Source organism: Syngnathus scovelli, chromosome 13 (assembly GCF_024217435.2).
Source record: "Syngnathus scovelli strain Florida chromosome 13, RoL_Ssco_1.2, whole genome shotgun sequence".
Lineage (NCBI taxonomy): Eukaryota > Metazoa > Chordata > Actinopteri > Syngnathiformes > Syngnathidae > Syngnathus > Syngnathus scovelli.
The window spans coordinates 8,050,738-8,070,933 of NC_090859.1; the positions used below are offsets into that span (position 1 = coordinate 8,050,738).

The 20,196-nt window shown below is 41.0% G+C and overlaps 2 protein-coding genes across 32 annotated transcripts in view; one reads left to right on the top strand and one right to left on the bottom strand.

The window, feature by feature from the left end:
• The window catches only part of dnm1a (dynamin 1a), a 34,221-nt gene extending 26,471 nt beyond the window's left edge, over positions 1-7,750 (top strand). For 6 of the 24 annotated variants that reach the window (XM_049738271.2, XM_049738277.2, XM_049738275.2 and 3 more), the window contains 7 exons: positions 1,274-1,383; positions 1,559-1,670; positions 1,811-1,825; positions 2,512-2,682; positions 2,757-2,998; positions 3,133-3,315; positions 6,785-7,750. In XM_049738271.2, the coding sequence (XP_049594228.1) occupies positions 1,274-1,383; positions 1,559-1,670; positions 1,811-1,825; positions 2,512-2,682; positions 2,757-2,998; positions 3,133-3,315; positions 6,785-6,971 (1,020 nt within the window). In that variant the 3' untranslated portion in view covers positions 6,972-7,750. Of the gene's footprint in view, positions 1-1,273; positions 1,384-1,558; positions 1,671-1,810; positions 1,826-2,511; positions 2,683-2,756; positions 2,999-3,132; positions 3,316-3,862; positions 3,900-4,705; positions 4,745-5,730; positions 6,617-6,784 lie in introns of those variants that run through there. The other 18 variants (XM_049738291.2, XM_049738281.2, XM_049738290.2 and 15 more) reach the window with 13 other exon arrangements.
• A 1,432-nt stretch (positions 7,751-9,182) lies between these two features.
• On the bottom strand, positions 9,183-19,499 carry golga2 (golgin A2). Of its 8 annotated transcripts, XM_049738250.1 has the most exons (29): positions 19,352-19,499; positions 17,976-18,134; positions 17,621-17,689; positions 17,018-17,161; positions 16,708-16,754; positions 16,486-16,549; positions 16,331-16,390; positions 16,037-16,117; positions 15,648-15,686; positions 15,502-15,564; positions 15,179-15,272; positions 14,988-15,094; positions 14,828-14,886; positions 14,576-14,717; positions 14,383-14,472; positions 14,169-14,276; positions 13,960-14,047; positions 13,537-13,679; positions 13,241-13,459; positions 12,998-13,111; positions 12,440-12,664; positions 12,268-12,367; positions 12,111-12,202; positions 11,691-11,885; positions 11,507-11,660; positions 11,034-11,195; positions 10,841-10,947; positions 10,590-10,779; positions 9,183-10,472 (listed from the first exon to the last, which is right to left on the bottom strand). In XM_049738250.1, exons 1-29 carry the CDS (start codon positions 19,445-19,447, stop codon positions 10,228-10,230), a joined length of 3,456 nt encoding a protein of 1,151 aa, XP_049594207.1. In that variant the 5' UTR covers positions 19,448-19,499; the 3' UTR covers positions 9,183-10,227. The 8 variants fall into 8 exon arrangements, with proteins under 8 accessions (XP_049594207.1, XP_049594206.1, XP_068508893.1 ...); XM_049738249.1 differs by having other exon boundaries at positions 11,507-11,885; positions 13,537-13,676; XM_068652792.1 differs by having other exon boundaries at positions 11,034-11,192; positions 11,507-11,885.
• Between the last annotated feature and the right edge of the window lie 697 nt (positions 19,500-20,196).

Genomic DNA, 20,196 nt, shown 5'->3' on the forward strand with positions numbered 1-20,196 from the left:
TAGGTGTGCACGTGTGTGCTTATGTGTTTTACATATATTTAGGAATTGCAGACTGCACAGGTTTTCAATGCTTTGATGAAGGGCACACACACACACACACACACACACACACACACACACACACACACACACACACACACACACACACACACACACACGCACACACACAGATTTCCTTGAAGACACACACTAGTTTGGGCAGGGCAGGCTGTGGTTAGCTGTCCAGATGGCTTTAAGCTTAGTTACAGACTACCAATGTGTGTCTATGTGTTTTTATAGAAACTTGCTCAACCCGGACTTATTTTTAGATATGCTCTCTGTTCATAATTAAGCATTAAAAAATGTGCACACGTACACTCTGATTTAAAGTGTATGTAAGAGAGGAAATGAAAACTTTAATGTTCCCCGATTGGACGCATGCATGTCGTATGCTGAGTGCACATTGAGGAGGACACATTCTTCCTCTCTCTCGCTCTCTCTCTTTGTGTGTACGGTATGTGTTTCTCATTTGTCGCTGGCCTTCGTTTTACTCCCCTCCGCCGTAATCAAAACCACAGACCTGAGTGCACAACTTTCCCATCCGTCTCATGTGTTTTTTTCCCTCCCTTTTTTTAACGTGCTGTTAAATTTAATATGTAAGATTTACTCTTGATACCCCACAAGGTTCTCCATTTTCTTTTAGTTCCTATACTGCACTTTGTACTGTACATTTAATGCAAATTATGTCATTCCGTAGTAGGGCTGCAATTTATAATATCGGTTATGTCAATAATCGAGTAAGCTGTTGATTATTTTGTCATTTTATCCGAGGATCAGGTTAAAAAACAAATTTTAATTTCCATACCGTTATGTAAAGAAAAGCAAATTAACCGTGCAAGAACATAAATTAAGATTCAGTTACTAGTTTGGAACATGTCAGAAGAAAAAGGTCAAAAATGTCGATATTATTTTCCAAAGTAAAAGCAAATGGAGAATATTTTATATTGATTCAACAAAACTTTAATGTTTGCTTATATGGAGTACTGCAGAAATTTGAGAATATTTACTGGTGAAAGGCTAGAATTCTGAAGATTTGCACAATTTTAAATAAAATGAGGTCTCAAAACGATGAATCGATTATTAATTATGAAATCACTTAATTGATAAATTGTTCCAGCTCATAAAAATAACAAAATATCGTACATATAAACAAAAATATCATCAAATTAATGTCACAATATCAGTTCGCCTATTGCGTCCAAAAACATGTGTCTCTCTTTGTCTCCCCCTGCAGGAGAAGGAGAAAAAGTACATGCTGCAGGTGGACAACTTGAGGCTGCGGGATGTCGAGAAAGGCTTCATGTCTAGCAAGCACATTTTTGCCCTATTCAACACCGAGCAAAGGTTTAACTCCAGCTATTTAATAATGTTAATGCTATTGTCAAACAAATATCTTAATTGTTGTGTTCTATATTCCTCAAAAAGACTTCTAATTATTGTGCAATGCTTGAAGAGCAGACATTGTATCTCTGTAAAGCTGAAGTGTGTGATGTTAATGCTTTCCATGTGTAAACCGCAGAAATGTGTACAAGGACTACCGGCAGCTAGAGTTGGCCTGCGAGAGTCAGGAAGACGTGGACGCGTGGAAGGCCTCGTTCTTGCGGGCCGGCGTGTACCCTGAACGTGTCACGGTAACACACTATCACAGTATTTAGCATGAGCCCATTACTGGTTTATTTGGAGTCTGTTTTGTCAATTGTATTTCGTCTCTCATGTTTCCTTTTTTCCTTTTTTCAATATCTGTTTTCCTCATCGCTGTTTGGCCTTGTAGGAAAAGGAAGGAAAGGTATGTGCCTCTAGTTGACATCTTGATTCCTCACTCTTTGCCGCATTATTTTTTAGTCATTGTGTGTGACTTACCGTATTTTCCGGACTATAAGGCCCACCGGACTATAAGGCGCACTTTCAATGAATGGCCCATTTTAAAACTTTGTCCTTATATAAGTCGCACCGGACTATAAGGCGCACCATTAATGCATCATGTCAGATTTTTAATCCAAATCAAATCATTCTCCATTTTATCTTTTTATTTCAACTTCAGACGCAACTAATTACTTTATAATCACAAAATAATGATCCATAGTCTTTTTGATTCATGATTCATAGTCTTCAGCGGGCCACTTATGATTGATTTCATGACACAATGCTTTGGGCCAGTACAAATTTAGGAATTTGGTCCATACATAAGGCGCACCAGACTATAAGGCGCACTGTCGGCTTTTGAGAAAATTTTAGGTTTTTAGGTGCGCCTTATAATCCGGAAAATACGGTAGTTGGGTTTTTTTTGTCACGTTATCCTCTCTATAATGCAGTGAAATGTGGACTTGATAATAAATTGCAATTACACTGCTATCAGATCTTAAATGAAACTGTTATTAGTCATTTTTGTTGTCGTCATTAGGGATGCTCGGTACAACGTTTTTTCAGACCGATACAAGTACAGGTGTTTCTTTACCCGCTTTTTCTGTACAGAGCGACACGGGTGACGAAAACGGCTCTGACGGTTTCATGAACAGCATGGACCCCCAGCTGGAGCGTCAGGTAGAGACCATCCGCAACCTGGTCGACTCCTACATGGCGATCGTCAACAAAACAGTCCGCGACCTGATGCCCAAGACCATCATGCACCTTATGATTAATAACGTGAGTTCTTCTTCTCCGGAGCTCGGGGAAATTTTTTCTGTACCACACTGTTAAAGTTCTGTTTTGCTATCCAGTGTAAAGAGTTCATAAATGCTGAGCTGCTGGCCCAGCTGTACTCGTGCGGCGACCAGAACACACTGATGGAGGAATCTCAGGAGCAGGCGCAGCACCGTGACGAAATGCTGAGGATGTACCACGCCCTGCGAGAGGCACTCCACATCATTGGTGACATTAGCACAACCACCATCACCACAGCTATGCCGCCACCTGTGGACGACTCGTGGCTACAGGTCCAGCGGAGTAGCTCTGGAGGAAGGTGAGGGATAAACTCAAAGCTGACCAATTCACAAGTCTGATTTGGATGGGATAGGGTTTGGGTTCCTTGACTCTGAACAGGAAGACAAATGTACGGATGGCTGCACTGTCTTCGTTGTCGTCTCCTTCCTCCAGGTCTCCAGCCACTAGTCCTACTCCAAATCGCAGGGCACCCCCAGCTCGTCCTGGTTCCCGTGGGCCTCCCCCTGCCGGGGGACCCCCAGTACCGTCCCGCCCTGGGGCTTCTCCAGACCCTTACAGCGGGCCACCACCCACGGTGCCCTCTCGTCCAAACCGTGCACCCCCGAGTGTGCCCAGGTGAGTTAAGACCAAAGTCTTTCCATTTCTCTGTCCTCTTGAGAATTTAGTTGGATGTCATACCAAAAAAAAAAAAAAATCAACTTATACGCTTTGATAGTAAGATACTAAGTAATTCATTATAAAAACTTGATATGGAATTTTAGCTACCGAGCAGACACTGAAATCAGGATAATAATTGATTTGCTCCTTTTCCTGCCAGACTGAATGTTTCTCATGTTAGCCATGGCCAAAAGACTCCGAATCATAAAACTGATATTGTCGTACCCCTGTACAGGAACAGGATAGAAACAAACAATTTCAAAGACACCGCGATAAGACTTTTGGGACAAGTTACTTTATAAACATGAATTTTAAAACAAAATCACACTTTTGTGCTAGGTACCAAATATGGATATTGTGTGTTTGTATTTCCCCATTCTTACTCTGGAAGAAATGTAAAATGTTCAGTGTTGTTAATTTTCCTACATTTTCCTACTAAATTCTCATGAGGACACCTTAAGTATTGTTGTTAAGATGTTGGTGTGGATCCTCTTGTGTTGCTAAGGGGCATGTGAAGACACCCGGACGAGGGCGTACAGGAGGTAAATAAAAACAGAGGAGTAGTTGTTGGTACGACATAGAGACAGAGCAACTAGTGTAAGCAGCTTCCTTGTCTATAGACTGTCGTCCCGCTCACAAGCAGTATCCTCATGGTAAAATCTGTGCGTTCAAAGCATGCCAGGAATGATGGATGAGGAATAATTTGAAATCCTTTCTGTTTTTCCACTATGCCTGTCCCATTTGTTAACGTCTCGCTATGTAACTTCTTGTTTCTCTCTTTTTCATCTTTTTCTTTCTTTCTTTCTTTCTTTCTTTCTTTCTTTCTTTCTTTCTTTCTTTCTTTCTTTCTTTCTTTCTTTCTTTCTTTCTTTCTTTCTTTCTTTCTTTCTTTTTTTGTCTTTCTTTCTTTTTTCTTTTTTTCTTTTTTTCTTTCTTTCTTTCTTTTTTCTGTCTGTCTGTCTGTCTGTCTGCCTTTCTTTCTTTCTTTCTTTCTTTCTTTCTTTCTTTCTTTCTTTCTTTCTTTCTTTCTTTCTTTCTGTCTGTCTGTCTGTGTCTGTCTGTCTGTCTGTCTGTCTGTCTGTCTGTCTGTCTGTCTTTCTTTCTTTCTTTCTTTCTTTCTTTCTTTCTTTCTTTCTTTCTTTCTTTCTGTCTGTCTGTCTGTCTGTCTGTCTGTCTGTCTGTCTGTCTGTCTGTGTCTGTCTGTGTCTGTCTGTCTGTCTGTCTTTTTCTTTCTTTCTTTCTTTCTTTCTTTCTTTCTTTCTTTCTTTCTTTCTTTCTTTCTTTCTTTCTTTCTTTCTTTCTTTACCTCCACATACTTACTGCCACACGACCATGCTTCTTTCCACAGAATCACTATCACTGACCAATGAGGACTAACTTTTTTCCGGTATGTGGTGTTGTCTGCCATTTTCATCGTCAGCATCGACCACGGCTGCCTTCCTTGTTCCTCCTCTTCTTCCTCTCTCTTCATTTTCTTTTTTTTCTTTACTCATTTTTTTTGTTCTCTTTTCAGAGTGCTGCATGGGAATACACGTACACACACAATCGAAAAAAATTATTGTGTGACTTTTCTTCATTAACCCAAATACAAACCCCACCTACCCCCCCCTTCAAGTCAACTGTTAACCTCCATTTTGCTGATGTTTTGTGTCAGTGTCATGTGCGGAGATGTTCCATGACTCGATCCCCACCAATCCCTATAAGCAACCATTTTGGAAAAGCTAACAAAAAATTCCCTTACATAATGCAGATTTAGTCTGTGCTTAGCAATATGAGGTACTTAAGTTTATAGCTTTGTGTTAATCTTTGTTTGCGCATTGACAAAATATCCAGTCTTACTTTTTTGCTATTGGTTTTGTGTTACAAACAGCGCAACGACTGATGAATGCTGTTAATCATAATTATAAAAAATTACAATATACTTGTTTATATTATTTAGCCTATCTTAGTCGACTGATTTTGTTTATTTGTTGTTGTTTTTTAAACCTGTATAAAATGGTATGTGAGGTTTTACACAATGTCACGCTATACTTGGCCACTAATTATTTTAATCATCAGCATTTACAGTATGTGCTTTTTGTGCAGTAGGGAACTGGAATCAAAGTAATTTTATTCATACGTTACATTTTGGCCAGTAATTTCCTTCGACTTTAAGATGTGCTAAGCTTTGCTAACAAGCTGTTACCACTAGCAGCGAAGACTGTAGTGAGGGTTACCAATGGTTGTTGTGTGTAACCCACAGTTCCTCCCTGAGATGTGTTTTATTACGCATGTTTTCAACATAAGGTGGCGCTCTGACAAGTCCAAATGACCAAACATTTAGTACACCAATATGTGAATTCCCCTCCGCCCTCTTTGTGTGTCCCCCAACAGTCGGAGACCCCCACCTTCACCGACCCACTAGACCTCCAAGCTCCTTCTTCCTACCCTTCTTCTGTCTCTCCTCTTTGGGCCGACGACATTACCTTCTTGTCTTCTGCGGTGGTGGCTCCATCCTCTTGCTCCTACCTCCATCCCTCAAACAGTACCACCTGTCAACAATGCACAAACTCCTACACTTACCTGCTGCATGGCCCACTATAACACGCAGATCCCCATTAAAATAATGTGAATATATTATAGACTGTGTATGACATTGTCATGCACACATAAAGCCAAGTTAGCCTCTGTATCGTAAAACTAAAATAAAGCAAAACTACTCACTGACTTGACGGAGCGCTAAGTGAACTTTCATACATACCTGCTGCATGACCCACAATATCAAACAGGCTCCATTAAAACAAACAGTGAATATATTATACAGTGTGTATGACAGGGGTGGCATTTTTCTTTAGCAAACAAGTTGTCGTACTTGCATAACAGCAATTATAACTCATCAGACTGATGAAGGGAAATCTCAGATGGAATGGGGATGGGATAAGAAACGTTTTGCAAGAGTGATACTTTCACTCAGTGTGACATTTGGTGTTGCAATGCTAGTAGTTATATGAATTTACATTCCAAACAAAATGGACAAAGAAATGCACATTTTGAGTACAGCTTCTTCTTTTACTTATAAGATAGCCATTTTACCCATTATGCAGTTGTATGCTAATTAGGTTAGCATCGGCTTGGTATAAAAATAATTTGTGCAGTAAGTTTTGTGGGTAGAGCACTTACCATAAATCACTATAAGCGCCATTTCTGGTTCCATGGTTATCATCACACTTTTCCTGTTGGCCATCACTGGTACTAATACATAGAAAAAGCCAAAGAAAAATGCAAAACAAACAATTTTCTCTTGGAGATGAAGGTTTGCTGGAGTCACACATGATGTTGGCTTGAACTCTGTTGTAGGAATGGATGACCATTACTATGACATCATCGTTGCATGACATCCTCTGACCATATATGGTCGTCTGACATGCTCTCTTCTTGCTCTGCACAGCAGGCCAACAAAGGGGCGCTGTTCGAACTCTAGAAGACACCTCACACCCCTTCTTTTTTCATCACTCTTCATCCATCATCCACCACTCACTCAGTCCACATTTCTTGCACAGAAGCTATGCAATGCAGGAAGTCCCTCCTCTCTCCCTCCCCCCTATTTCAAAGCACCATTTATGATCCTTGGGTGAACAAACGAAACTGTTACCTTGTTAAGGCGGGATATTAATAAAAAGTGCAATATGGTAGCATGTTTCTGTGCTGGGACCCACCTGTATAACCCCTCTTTAATTAATTGGTTTGTTTTGATTTTTTATCATTTTAAAAACAAAATGATCATCTGCCCTTTTTTTCTTTTTCTCCTTTTTTGTTGGCAGTGGTCACGGGGGTGATTGAGAGGATACGTTCCATGTACACGATTCTCCTTCTGTTTGCTTTACTGTCAATTGTGCTGTGCTGTATTTTTGGAGCCCTTCAAATCGGTGATGTCATCAGTCAATCAATAAGCCCACCCACCCCTATCCTCTTCCAACACTTGTCCATCTCACACCTGCAAAAGCATGCATGGGACATATCTTTACTGTTATTCTGTATATATGTGTTGTGCATCTTACTGTTTTAAAGCAGAGTAAAAAAAATAAAAATCTGACCGGTTCCCATTTTAGACCAGGAACCCTCAGTTTGGGCAACCTGCTTTAAGAACCTGTGCAATGTATGGAGTTTATATGTATTTAATTTAAAATCATATTACGGTGAAGTGTGTATATGGATTTTGGCAAGATGTTTGATACTGTGGTGTAGCAGAAAGATGTTGTTGTTTTATTTCCCTCTCATTCCTGCGCCTTTGCAACAAGGGCAGGGCAATGTACTGTTACTGTTACTGTGGATGCAACCATGACCGCACCCTGCAGGACTGCTGTGACACTGTTCACATACATATATAAATAAACTGCAGTGTACTGACAAGTGATTCAGTGTCCTGTTTTGTTGTTGTTGCAAGTGAGTACTACAGGCTACTAACACTAGAATTTATTACTGCTAGTAGAATGACTAATGCATGGGTGATTCCAGAGTTGGAGGACATTTCCACCATAATAATGTCATGTTTTTAGTTTAGTTTTGGACTTTGTTTTTTTTCCCTTGTCCTTTTTGTCAGAGTTATGTTTCGTTTTCCTTTTCTTTGTGTGTCTTTTTAGATCAGGGGTGTCAAACTAATTTTTTTGGCGTGCCGCATTGTAGTCATAGCTTCTTTCGGAGGGCCATTAGGACTGTCAACCCAAATAAATGTATGAGCATCTCATATTATATACAGTAAAAGCTACAAAACAAACTGACAAATAACTCGTTTTCAAATCAGATGAGTAAAAACTGGTCAAACATTTGAAAAAACTGATATTATTAAAAGTGAAGACAATTTGCAATTCCAGTAATGACACACAAATTTGATGCACAATTTGTCTTCGCAGACCACATAAAATGATGTGGCGGGCCGTATGTGGCCCCTGGGCCTTGAGTTTGACACCTGTGTTTTAGATCATTGTTTTCACCTGTTCGCATTAGCCCCGCCCCTTGCATCTTCCAATCAGCTCCCTAATGTGTTTTGTCCAGGTGTTCTTGGTTGTGTCGTCAGTTTGGTTGTATTTAGTTTCCTTCTTTCTGTTCAGTCTGTTTTGTTCTCTGCACTTTGTGCCGCAAACTTTGTGGTGACCTTATCTATGTCTGTTTTTGCGACAGTTTATTTTGTTACCTTGTTTCCCTGTTGTTTTGATTTCCTGTCTATTTAGCTTTCACTGTCCATTACTGCTTTGTTTGCCTTTTTGTTTTATTTTAATTAATTTGATTCATTTTAATTTATTTTATTAATTTGATGACCAAATCTGTGACCAGCACTTATGTACTCATTCCTTGAAACCTGACACGTTATTTTTAAATAGTTTTGTTCTTGATCAGTACGGTATGGTAATATCAAAATCAAATATGTTTTATATGCCGGAGCATCTGGAGCATCATTGTGCATATGTAGCAAAATATATATAAAAAATCTAAGAATAATTACAAATGTTTATCATGTGTTTCTCCTGAAGGCAACAAATTCAAACATTGATAGGTCTCCTTTTTTTAACCATTGTAGTGCCTAAATTATTTTTCATTTCTGAAAGGACTTATGCAGTACTAATAGTACTACTCCTCAACTTTAAGTGTTTGTCCGCTAACCAAGTAGACGAGATGTTACGTGTGAACAGCGTCACCTAGTGGAAGAATTTATGTATTATAGTCGCGAATGCAAACATACACTGTACGTTTGCAATGGAACAAATTGTTTCTAATTGTTTGTAGTATCTCTCTCAATCCTAAATATCTAAAAACATTCTGAAATTAAAAGTAAATAAAATCAATCCACATTATGCTGCTCAATCAGTTTTATTCAATAGCGGAGGGGGGGAAAAAAAGTCAGAGCCAACAAATCAGTTCACTTCATTTTCAACACTCACTCACTTGTACATAAACATCCAAAACTGATTGGTTGGGACACTAAATCATTCCAAATAATAAATAGCATATGACCTCTCTTTTTCTCCTCCTTTGTATTAAATGTCAGCCTGTCAGCCACTAACCATCTTCTTTTGCACATACATACACCCAGCCGGATAAATATACAATATGATACACACTTACAGTATATACACCCCAATGCACTTGATGTATGATCACTGCTCTCCCACCTACCAACTTCCTCCTTTGCAATCACATAGTAACAGTGTAAAGCGATACCACCCCATTTTATACACAAATATCAGGGTTGTGCAAGTTTTTTTTTACTCTACGGGCCGCTTAGAGAAAATACAAGATACGAGGGCTAACTTAGAAATTCTTCATTTTTAATTTAAGCTAAAAATCAATTCAACAAGATCTTATATATTGCAGCAGGCCACACTCATGGACTCGGGTTGTAGTTTGGACACCTCTGATATAATTGGACCGCTCCCAATAAACAAGGATGTTTAACCGTGGTATATTTGGAAGGAAAGTAACAGAATGACACAACATTTTTTGATATGGGAAAGGATCTGTTGATGGATTACTGCACAATTTTGGCAAAATTTAGTGGGAAAGGTTTAGTAACTCAAACTCTTCCATCCAACCTACTCCTTCAAAATGGCATCCTCAGCTACAGGGGCGTCATATGATGCGTCATCAAGAAGCTTTGTACAAACTGTTTTAGTGCAATTAACGTCTATTATCTCATTAATTCTACAAAATTATACATCAGACTCAGCTCCCCCCACACACAGACGCACACTCCAGTTTTTGATAAGTAGTACATTCAAACTTGATGTGTCACAAGTAAAGAGACGTGAGGCCCTGTTATTGCACTTGAGCGTACGGTAAAGGGGGCGGTGGCCATTTTGGATGCTGTTAAATATACCGATATGTGGTGTTGGAATCTCACACCACCAGGATCTTCACTTCGTCCTGCTCATCTGGTCGGTAGAAGAAAGGGATGCAGGGGTTCTCTCCCATGAATGGGGGTGGCCGCGGCAGGCCCTGCGGGTTCTGGATCTCCTGCAGTAGCTGCATGATCTGTTGCGCCGTGCCGTCCTCCTTGGGCTCGGCTGGGGGCGGCGGGCTATGAGGTGAGGGGGGTTCCTGGCTGGCGGTGGGCTCGGAAAGAGGGATGAGCTCCATGGCATCTAGGAAACGGAGATTCTATGAGCACCGGGTGTGCAAAGCCCCTTTCACGTTGCCAGTAACTGATTTTTTTATTTTCCCCAAACAAAAGTCATCAACATTGGTTTGAAAGGGCTCACCTGCTCCGCTGCCAGCGCCGAGGTCATGCCTGTGTGCTTGGTGTTCGGGGTGACGCTGGTCCTCGTCAATAGGAAGGAGGTCGGGGTTGGCCGAAGCCACGCCGTTGACGGCGCCGGTGTATTTACCGTACCAGTCGTTTCGCTCGGCCACCAGCCTCATGACCAGGTCCTGCAGCTCTGCCAGCTTCGCCTGGCAGACAAAAGTTATTTCAGATGTGCGGCCACTGCCAAGGAAACATGTTGATCAGTACCTTCATCTCTTCTTTGTCCTGAGCTAGCATACTGATGTATTGCTCCTTCTCCTGGTGCTTCTGCTTCATGATGGCCCTCTGGCTCTGGTACAAGGCAATGTATTCTCCTGAAAATCAAAGCGGCAACAATTTAGAGTGAGATTTAGCTTGTCGTGTCCCAAGCCGGTACCAGAAACAGTCATTCCCCCCTCACCGATGGTGTCCGTCTCGCCGGACAGCTGGATGCAGCGGTGCTCCAGTTCCTCCACGCGTTCCTTCAGGTCAGCCTTCTCCTGCATGAGCGAGGTGAAGCGCTGTTGAAGCTTCTCCATTGCTGTCTGTAATGCCTGATGAACTTCCACCGGCACTCCTTCTTCTGGCCACATCAGTTCACACATCAGCACGAGGCATGGGATTTTTACACAAATTAAAACAGCCATGATTTTTCAGTCATTATTTTTCTGAGGAACGTTTATGCATCAAAAGCACTAGTGGTATCGGTTTTTGGTATCAGTATCAAAGACTACTCAAGAACTGAGAACTCGTACTGGTAAAAAGTGGTATCGAACATCCCTATATATTATTTTTCAAAATTGTTAAGCTTTAGTGGGCCCTCCAGAGACACACTTGTTTTAATATTTATGAATATGTTTCACAATCAAAAACTACAAATGCATCTTTTCTCACCTGAATGTTGGTGATTGTGTTCACAGTGACTATGTTGGCCCTGAGTGTGTCCGTGCTCATGATGGTGATCATGATCGTAATGGTGATCATGATCATGATGGTGATCATGATCATGATGGTGATCATGATCATGATCGTGATGGTGATCATGATCATGATCGTGATCATGATCATGATCGTGATGGTGATCATGATCGTGATGGTGATCATGATCGTGATGGTGATCTTCATGCCCATGGTGGCTGTGCTGTTGGAGGCTGAGAGCCACGGCAGTGTGGTGCTTTGCAGCCATGTGGAGTCGCTGCTCCTCCCTCAGCAGCCTCCTGGCCTCATCCCGCTCGGCCTCCAAACGAGCCAAGGCATCGCGAATGAACTCTTCCTGCAGAGGCAGGGAAATCGGTCACCAAGTCAAATACAAGCCAGTTACACTACATTCAATGTAAATGGATCTTATACATGGCAATGCATGACGTATTTACAAGGGTCACGCTGTCGTGAAATATATGATAACCTGAGGTTGCTAATAGGTGAATATTCAATGGTTAGGTGGCACATGAGGTCAAAAAGGAAATGACATGTTTAAGGAGGAAAATATTCTTCTCACCATTTCTTTTTGGCTCTCAAAATCTTGCGGGATGATGATGGAGGATGACTCAGTCATATTTTCTTGAGGCAACTGGCTCTCCACTCCGTCTCCTGAGCAACATGATATATGAAAGGTCTTAATAAACATTTTTGCTGCTATTGCTAATGATACAAACCTTCATCTCGGGGCGCCATGGCTAGAGCAGAACTGTTGAGTAGCTCTCTGACCTCAGCCTTCAAATGCTCGTTATCTTTCACCAAATTATCCAAATACTCCTAAATGGGGGTGGGGGGTCAGCCATTTCATTAATTCACCAGAAAGGAATTGGGAAGCACATGCTTACATACCTGTGCTCGCTTCAATTCATTCTGGCTGACTTCCAGCTGAGCGCGGCCCTGGGACTCGTCGTGCTGCAGCCGGTCCATGAGTTGGCTCTGACTATAATATTGCCGGTGGAGCTGCTCCCTCTCGGAGACCAGTGTCTGGTAGGCGGCGCTGTACTGCTGCAAGTGGGCCGCCACCTGGTCCCTCTGCTCGGCCAGACCTTGAGCCTCCTTGTTTTTCTCTTCCAGCTGGTAGCAGGAGAAAGCCCAAATTAGCACAACCATCTGAGATAAATGTTTGGTATGGAAAAACAATAACAATGGAGTACAGAGACTCCTAAAGATTGTATTGAAACACATATGTGTGAAGTGGAAAAAAATATATAAAAAAATCACCAGGTCCTTCAATCATCTCATTTCACTTAACGAGGCAGAAAATTATTTTTAGATTTAGTACAAGTGTTTGTTCATCTGCCAGTGGTTTGGACATTAGTGTAGTGTTTGGTATATTTGTTCTTTTAATGTAGAATGTGTACGTTGGCTGAAAAAAGTTTGGCAAACAGTGACGCAGATGATGCGAACCTGCTCTTTCACGTTGTGCAGCTGCTCTTGAAGCTCGCCCATTCTGCGCGCCAGCTCCTTCTTAACATGTTGCTCTGACTGAATGGCGGTGGTCAGCTCCATGTTCTCATTTGTCTGCAAAACAACAGACACAAATATTTCAGATTGTGTCCCTCGTCAATCCTAACATTAAAATTAAAATAAATCCGGGGTGTACAAGTCAGTTGGGAAACATTTAAGCTATAAAAAAAAAAAAAAACTCACCAGTTGAACAAAGCCGTTCTGCAGCTCAGCAAGTTGGTCTTTCAGCGTTCGGTTCTGCGTGAGCGCACGGCTGATGGTCACCTTGTCTGAATGAACGTCTTCGAGCATGCGGCGACGGTCGTCGGCCTCCTGGGCTTCGCGCTCCGCCTGCTGCTCCAGTTCCGCCAGGCGTGCTTCTTGCTCTGAGCACAGGCGACTCAGCTGCTCATTGTCGCGTAGCTGTGAGGAGAAATTGCAGTCTTGAAGATGCTTGGAAATACTTCAGGGTAAAAAAATTACTAGATATCGGTGCACACCTGGGACTGGTACTGCTCATCGAGAGCGTCCTTCTCCTGTTGTAGAGTGTTGAGTGTTTCCTGTAGAGCCATTTCGCTCTCTGAGGGGCCTGAGGATTGCGGTTCTGCTGCGCTTTGGTCTTTGCTCTCTTGGGACAGTATTGCTGGAAGAGATGGGCAAGAAACAGATTTAGATCCGTACAAAAATTCTACACAGGCGGTACTGACAATTCATTCAATTAAAAAAAAGGAGCCACATAGTTTCATTTGATTGTGTTATAGTTATGACCTAAAGTGTTATGTCATACAAATATTAGTTGCAATTGACTTTACTCCTGATTTAACGTAGTTCAGTGATAACCGACACTTTTCAAATTTGAGAACTGCAGTAAACCGAGGATCAATTGTACATTAAAGAACGTGACAGTAACCATTTTAGCTTACCTGCGGCATTCTTTAGCTCTGTGATTGCGGCTTCAAGTTCTTGAACTCGTTCAATGTTTCTGTCCCTCTCTTCTGCAACCAGTGACACCTTCAAGATGGACAAGACATGAGACGTATTTGTACAATTAACCACGCATATTTACAATTTGGCATTCGCATATTTTTTCAAAGCTAATATCAGGTCTCCTTTAAATCAGAGTGTGGTTTACTTGTGTCAGCAGCTGCTCTGTTTTGTCCTTCCAAATGCGGCCGCCCTCCTGGATTTGCTCCGCATAGCAGTCTCTCTCCGTCTTTAGCTGAGCAACCGACTCCATCAACTATATGAACAACAATAAGATTTTAAAAGTCAAATGTGTTGCAAAGGAAAAGCAGCAATTTCTACAAATGGTATTACAGGTTTCTACGCAATAAACAAGCCTGAACCTGCTGGTTATGAACTTCAATCTGCTGCTTTTCTTCCAGCAGTAATTGGATCTGCTGGTTGGCACTACTGGGATCCGACTGGGTGGAGCACTGGGCCAACAAACAAAGAAACGCAGCAACGGAGATGCATAAAAACCCCAATACAATACAAATAAGAAACAAAATTCTAATTTTTGATGAAGGTCCAACTGACCTGCTGCAACATGAGGTCGGCGATCTCGAGCCTCTTGTGGAGATCCTCTACCTCCAACCGCAATGCTCCCGTCTCTTGCGCTCTTTGCCTTAGCTGCTCTGAGAGCTCCGAACTCTGCTGTTTGGACTCGTCGCTTAAATTGCTGCAAACAACAAAAATTGCGTGCAACTTTTTAGTCTCTTGCTGGTCTTTGATTATTTTACAAACACACAAGCAAAATGGGACTAACTTTTGCCAAAACATCTCACTTACTTTTGTTTAAATACCTCTAGTCTCAGGGCGTCTCTCTCTTTTTCTAACTCTTTGTTATGCTGGCGAAAAGAATATATAACAAGAGAAAGAAGAGTCACAGAGCTATATGTGAAGCAAAGAATAATTTTTGATTAGTTTGAACCTTGTCTGTGTCTCCTACCTTTTCCAACTGCTTCTGTTGCGTCGACACGGACGACAGTGTTCTCTCAAGCTCCGACACTCTTTGCTTTGTTGACTGCAGTCGGCTATTCAGCTCCTCTGCTTCTCCTGAACATAAAACATCATGTAAACAAAAAGGAATTGCCACTAGGGATTGTTTGTTAAGGTCAAACAGCATGGGAACACCCCAACCTGCTTTCTGCCGCGCGGCCTGTTGCGTGTACTGCAGTGCGGTCTGTAACTCAGATTTCTCCGACACCAGTATGCCAATGGTTTGAATGTGAACCTTGGGAGATCAAATAAAGTGCGGCGATTTGTCTGATGCCCCCTGAATCAATCAGTGTTTGCAATGTCATTACACTTTGTTAGTTAGGCCCACTCACTAAACAAATGCAAACCGTTAGTGCATAGAATTGTTTTTATTTTAAGGCAGATTCTATTGGTTGAAGAAGTAAGCCATATAGCATTAAATGCTACATCATACAAAGATAAAATCATGTCGAAAGAGAATTTACCTGCAATTGCTCCCGCATGGTTCCCTGCTCTTTTGAAAACTTTTGTTCAAATTCCTTTCGCTCCTGAATGAACAGAAATGCAATTGTCATGAATATCCGGGAATTAGAGGAGCTACGGGAATGAAGATAAAGAGGCAAATAAAGACCTTCTGCAGCTGATCTGTGAGCCCCTGACATTGTTGTGCCTGAGAAAGTAAAAAGATAAACAGGCTATCGACACTGCAGCGTGACACCAAGAAATTTAAGTTAATGTCAGAAAATCAGCTTTGGTCTTTTTAGCTAAGCCAACAACTTTACAATCTACCAGTGTTTGGGAAGTGTTTTCTTCTCCTATCGGGCTATACAAATAGCTAAGTACACTTTTGTAACTGTTTGCAGAAATGCATTCAGCAAGGGAAGGGGGGAGGAGAATTGTATGACTTACATGCATGGGTAACCATTTTAGTGAGGATACTAAAGGTGGCGTGCCATAAAGTTGACATGCAACACAGTTCGTGCACTTTGGGCATTCAAAGACTCACGCGCAGCTTCTTACCAGCTGGTCAAGCTTGGTATTGAGCTGAGAGTTTGTTAAATTGCTGGACTCCAGGGCAGCAGACAGCTCCTGGTTCCGGCTCTACCGTGTACACATGCATCCGGGAAAGAAGGGAAACATGGAAGAGAATGATAACGTGTTTGCGGCACACGACAAATAAAAAGGATAGGGAAGGAGAAACAATTGTGAACATTTATCACAAGGGCAAACGATAGCAGTTTTATATGTGGTGCAAAAAAAAAAAAAAAAAGTGACCGATGGAATGTGTGAAAAATAATTAACATTCCGTCATACGTCTAATTCTCTCTCGCCAATGGATGGTGCGCTGTCGCCATTCAGGTGTGCAGCAGATGACTGAAATCACAAAAATGGAAGAACCTAATTTAAAAAAATAAATAAATACAAGAATTAAGTCAGATTTGTATTTGTCCGAGGTTGCAGCAACGTACTTCAGAGACCAGGCCGTTTAGTTGCTGAGAGAGTTGTCGCAAGCTCTCTGTGGAAGACAGCTGTCTGTGGAATAAGTAAAATTTAAAATAAAAACCAAAGATTTTGCTTCTAGGTAAACTGATAATTTTTTTTTTTTTTTTAAGGGACAATTGCTTCAGCTTTAGAAAACAAAATCTCCATCATACTGTGAGACTTGAGTGAAATAAAAAAAGCCAACTTACCTATTTTCCTCTGATAAACTCTCATTGCCATTAGTGTCAGGGTAGTCCTGCAAAAAAAATATAAGAAACATCAACAATGAAGACACTCCAAAAATAAAAGAGCACTCAATTAACAGTACACAAATGATTGACTGTGGGCTTCCGTATTTATTTTTATATATTTTTTTTAAACATCATCTTCTAGACAACGCTACTGTTGTCCACTGTTGCTGTGGGCCTTTGTTTCGTGCTTCTGGTGAATTCAACTATATTCTTATTTTTCCCCATTTATTAAGAAGCTGTGGTTTGAGCTTCCATGGCAGAGACACACCTGCAGCATGTCAGTGTGGTGTCCGGCACTCTGAAGGTTAGTAGCGGTGTTAGTGCTAGTAGCGTTAGACATGGGTGAGGGCCGGTCGAGCTCGGCCTTTGGAGGAGGACCAGAGGATGCGATGGTCTCCATGGCGGCAACGGTCTGAGGTGGCATGTACACAAAAGAACATACACGAGTGTTATGGTGACGCCAAAAAAAAGCAACACAAAAGCTTTTATGCGCACTGACAACATGCTGTTCATATAATAAAACACAACGAGACATGAAGCACTTTGCCAGCCGTTTTTTTGAGACAAGGTTATTTTGTGGAGCCTGTTCAAAATACCGTCATGCATGTGTTTGGCCTATCCAAACTATCATTACTATTTAAAATGCATGGTAGGGGGAGGGGGGGTACATGAATGCATCATTTTCTCAAAACCTCAAGCTGGGCACGTGTTCTGTGCACCATTCACTTAAGAGCCCTTCATTTAAGAAGTCGGTTAAAATGTGCGCTTCAATCATAAAAAAAACACGAGGAGGCGGAGCAAGAAGAGGAGGACGTTAGGAAAGCATACAAAAAAAAAAAGTAGAGCAGACACAAGGCTAGATGGAGCTTACCTGACTTTTGCCATATGCAGGCAGGATTATTCCATTGCTTTGACTAAGTGCTTTGAGAATATTGTCAAACTGGAGACACGAGGGAGAAACGGAAGGGAATAGAGGAAATCTTTAGAAGAGAATGACAAAACAGCGCAGGAGGCAGACATTTTAAGGATTCCAAACAGGAAGTTCTCTGGGAAAAGAGTTCCAAAAAATAGGAGGCCAACATATTGAGTATATGAGTCTACTGTTTTAATATAATATTCTTGTCTTATTTTATCTTTTGGAGTAAGTGTTAGAAACAACAGGAAACTGAATATCAAGTAGAAAAGCAGGCAAAGCAAAAAATTAGATGCTGCTTGACCGGGCTTACATTGTCTGGTGAGTTTCTGTCAATGGAGGTTGCATCGTATTGGTTGGGTCCCTTCATTTTCCTCTTCTTCTTGGCTCCTGCACCAGGTTGAACTCCTTCACCAACTCCCTTTTCTCCTCCAACACTGGTTGGAGTGCTCTTCTGCTGGAACTCCTTGAGCTGAACAACACGTGAAAGAAAACAAGATATGTGATTTAAAATGATGTGATTTGCTCTGCCTTAATTTGTTTACAGAGATGGTCACAGCCTTGAGAGCACGATTAGTGTTTATCATTTAATCTGCATGCATCAAGAAGCCACCTTGTCTTGTGCTTAAATTTTTTCGCAGATTTTAAATCTGCTTTGACACAATTTGTCATCCACTTTTTCAGTATCTACGAAACAAAGTTGTGTTGTGTATTGCCATGATTTTTATGGAGATAATTTAAACACTGTATCTGCTATTTTACTATATAATATTATCTCTGAATGGGTTTTATTCTGCAGAATTGTTTTATGGGCCTGAGGTTTTCGATCTGTCTGGTGTGTTAAATGTAATCATCCCGACCGGTGGTTCTAGGTTAGAGGTATGCAAGCAAGAATGCACCCAACCTAGTCTCAAAACAATGTTAATCATCAGGTCATGTTTCAAACGAAGCGAGACAGAGCTGGTCCATCTATTTTTTGTCTATGTGCCTATTAAGTTTGAAATACTGACGATAGGAGCAAAATATCACACAAGACAGATAAATATACACAAATGTCGGCAGAGTGACTTCCTACAAGGTAACGACGCACATCTTAATGGAATATTGAAACTAGCAAACACGCCTAAGCCAAACACACTGCGGGACAGGGAAGAGGGCTGTCAGCTGTCAAAACACTTCCCGTCATTCTATCGGTGTTACTGGAATTTACGATCGACCAACAAAAGATAATCCGAAAAACGAAACATTGACACAATTATACTCGTACATCGCTCCCTTGTCATGAGTTTCCCCGTTTTGCTCATTTCAAATGAGCTAAGTTAGCACGTTCCGCTACGACGGGTTACACGTTTTAGTTTTGTCAGCGAAAAAGCAACTTGAAAGCCTGGAAGAAAGCGATCGCTAACAATTCAGATGGTATCGCGTGGTAAAAATGTCACTTGGAAATAAAAACGATGAATATAATTTTGAAAAGTTGATGTTAAAAAGCAAAGGCCTCAATAAAGCACCGGGCTTTCTTAGGCATCGATGTTCGAGACAACCGACAGAGGCAGAATAAGCGTCGGCCGTAGAGGTCGGAAGACGTGTAATGATGAACAACGCGTATATGCAATCGTGACAAAATAGCACGAAATGTGGGAGAATAATAGTTGCTCTAAAACATAGCGGAATAATCGGGTTACATTTTACCTTTTTCTTGGCTGCGGCGAGTTTTATTTGCCTGCTCTGGTCGGCCATCCTGCTGCTGCTGTGGTGCTCGACGACGGCCCTGACGAACCACGTCATCAGTTTGCTTTTCTGATGTGGTCCAGGTCTCTAGAGGGCGCACTTAACTTTGTTTCTTATACTCTATGTGTGTGTTCGTGTGTGAGCATGAATACAATTCTATCTATCTATCTATCTATCTATCTATCTATCTATCTATCTATCTATCTATCTATCTATCTATCTATCTATCTATCTATCTATCTATCTATCTATCTATCTATCTATCTATCTATCTATCTATCTATCTATCTATCTATCCATCCATCCATCCATCCATCCATCCATCCATCCATCCATCCATCCATCCATCCATCCATTTTTGTAATTTATATCACAGTATTTAAACGTTGCACAGGTTAAGGCATAATACACATACTGAATATGATTTTTTAAATTATCATCGTATAGATGTAGTTTGGCAGCCATAATTTATACTAATTTTGCTTGTACAGTAATACAATTATCAGTACAGTTTTGTGTCCCGTTGTTTGTTGACGTTTTGAGTTTTGATTAAATTCATGAAAGTGTAATCCAATAAAAGTTTTGTCATGCAGTATTGTATTTCTGATGTAATTACGCAACAATCCAAATAAATCATCTGATGCAACAACATGCAATAATGCAGTGACAAATAATCCATAGGATTATTTTTTTTTCATTGAAATGTTTAAACATTACTCACTGCAGTGAGTCAACTTTGATTGCCCGAGGAGGGATATCAATTACAATGTGGAATCTAACCTTTGTGTAAAAAAAAAAAAAAAAAA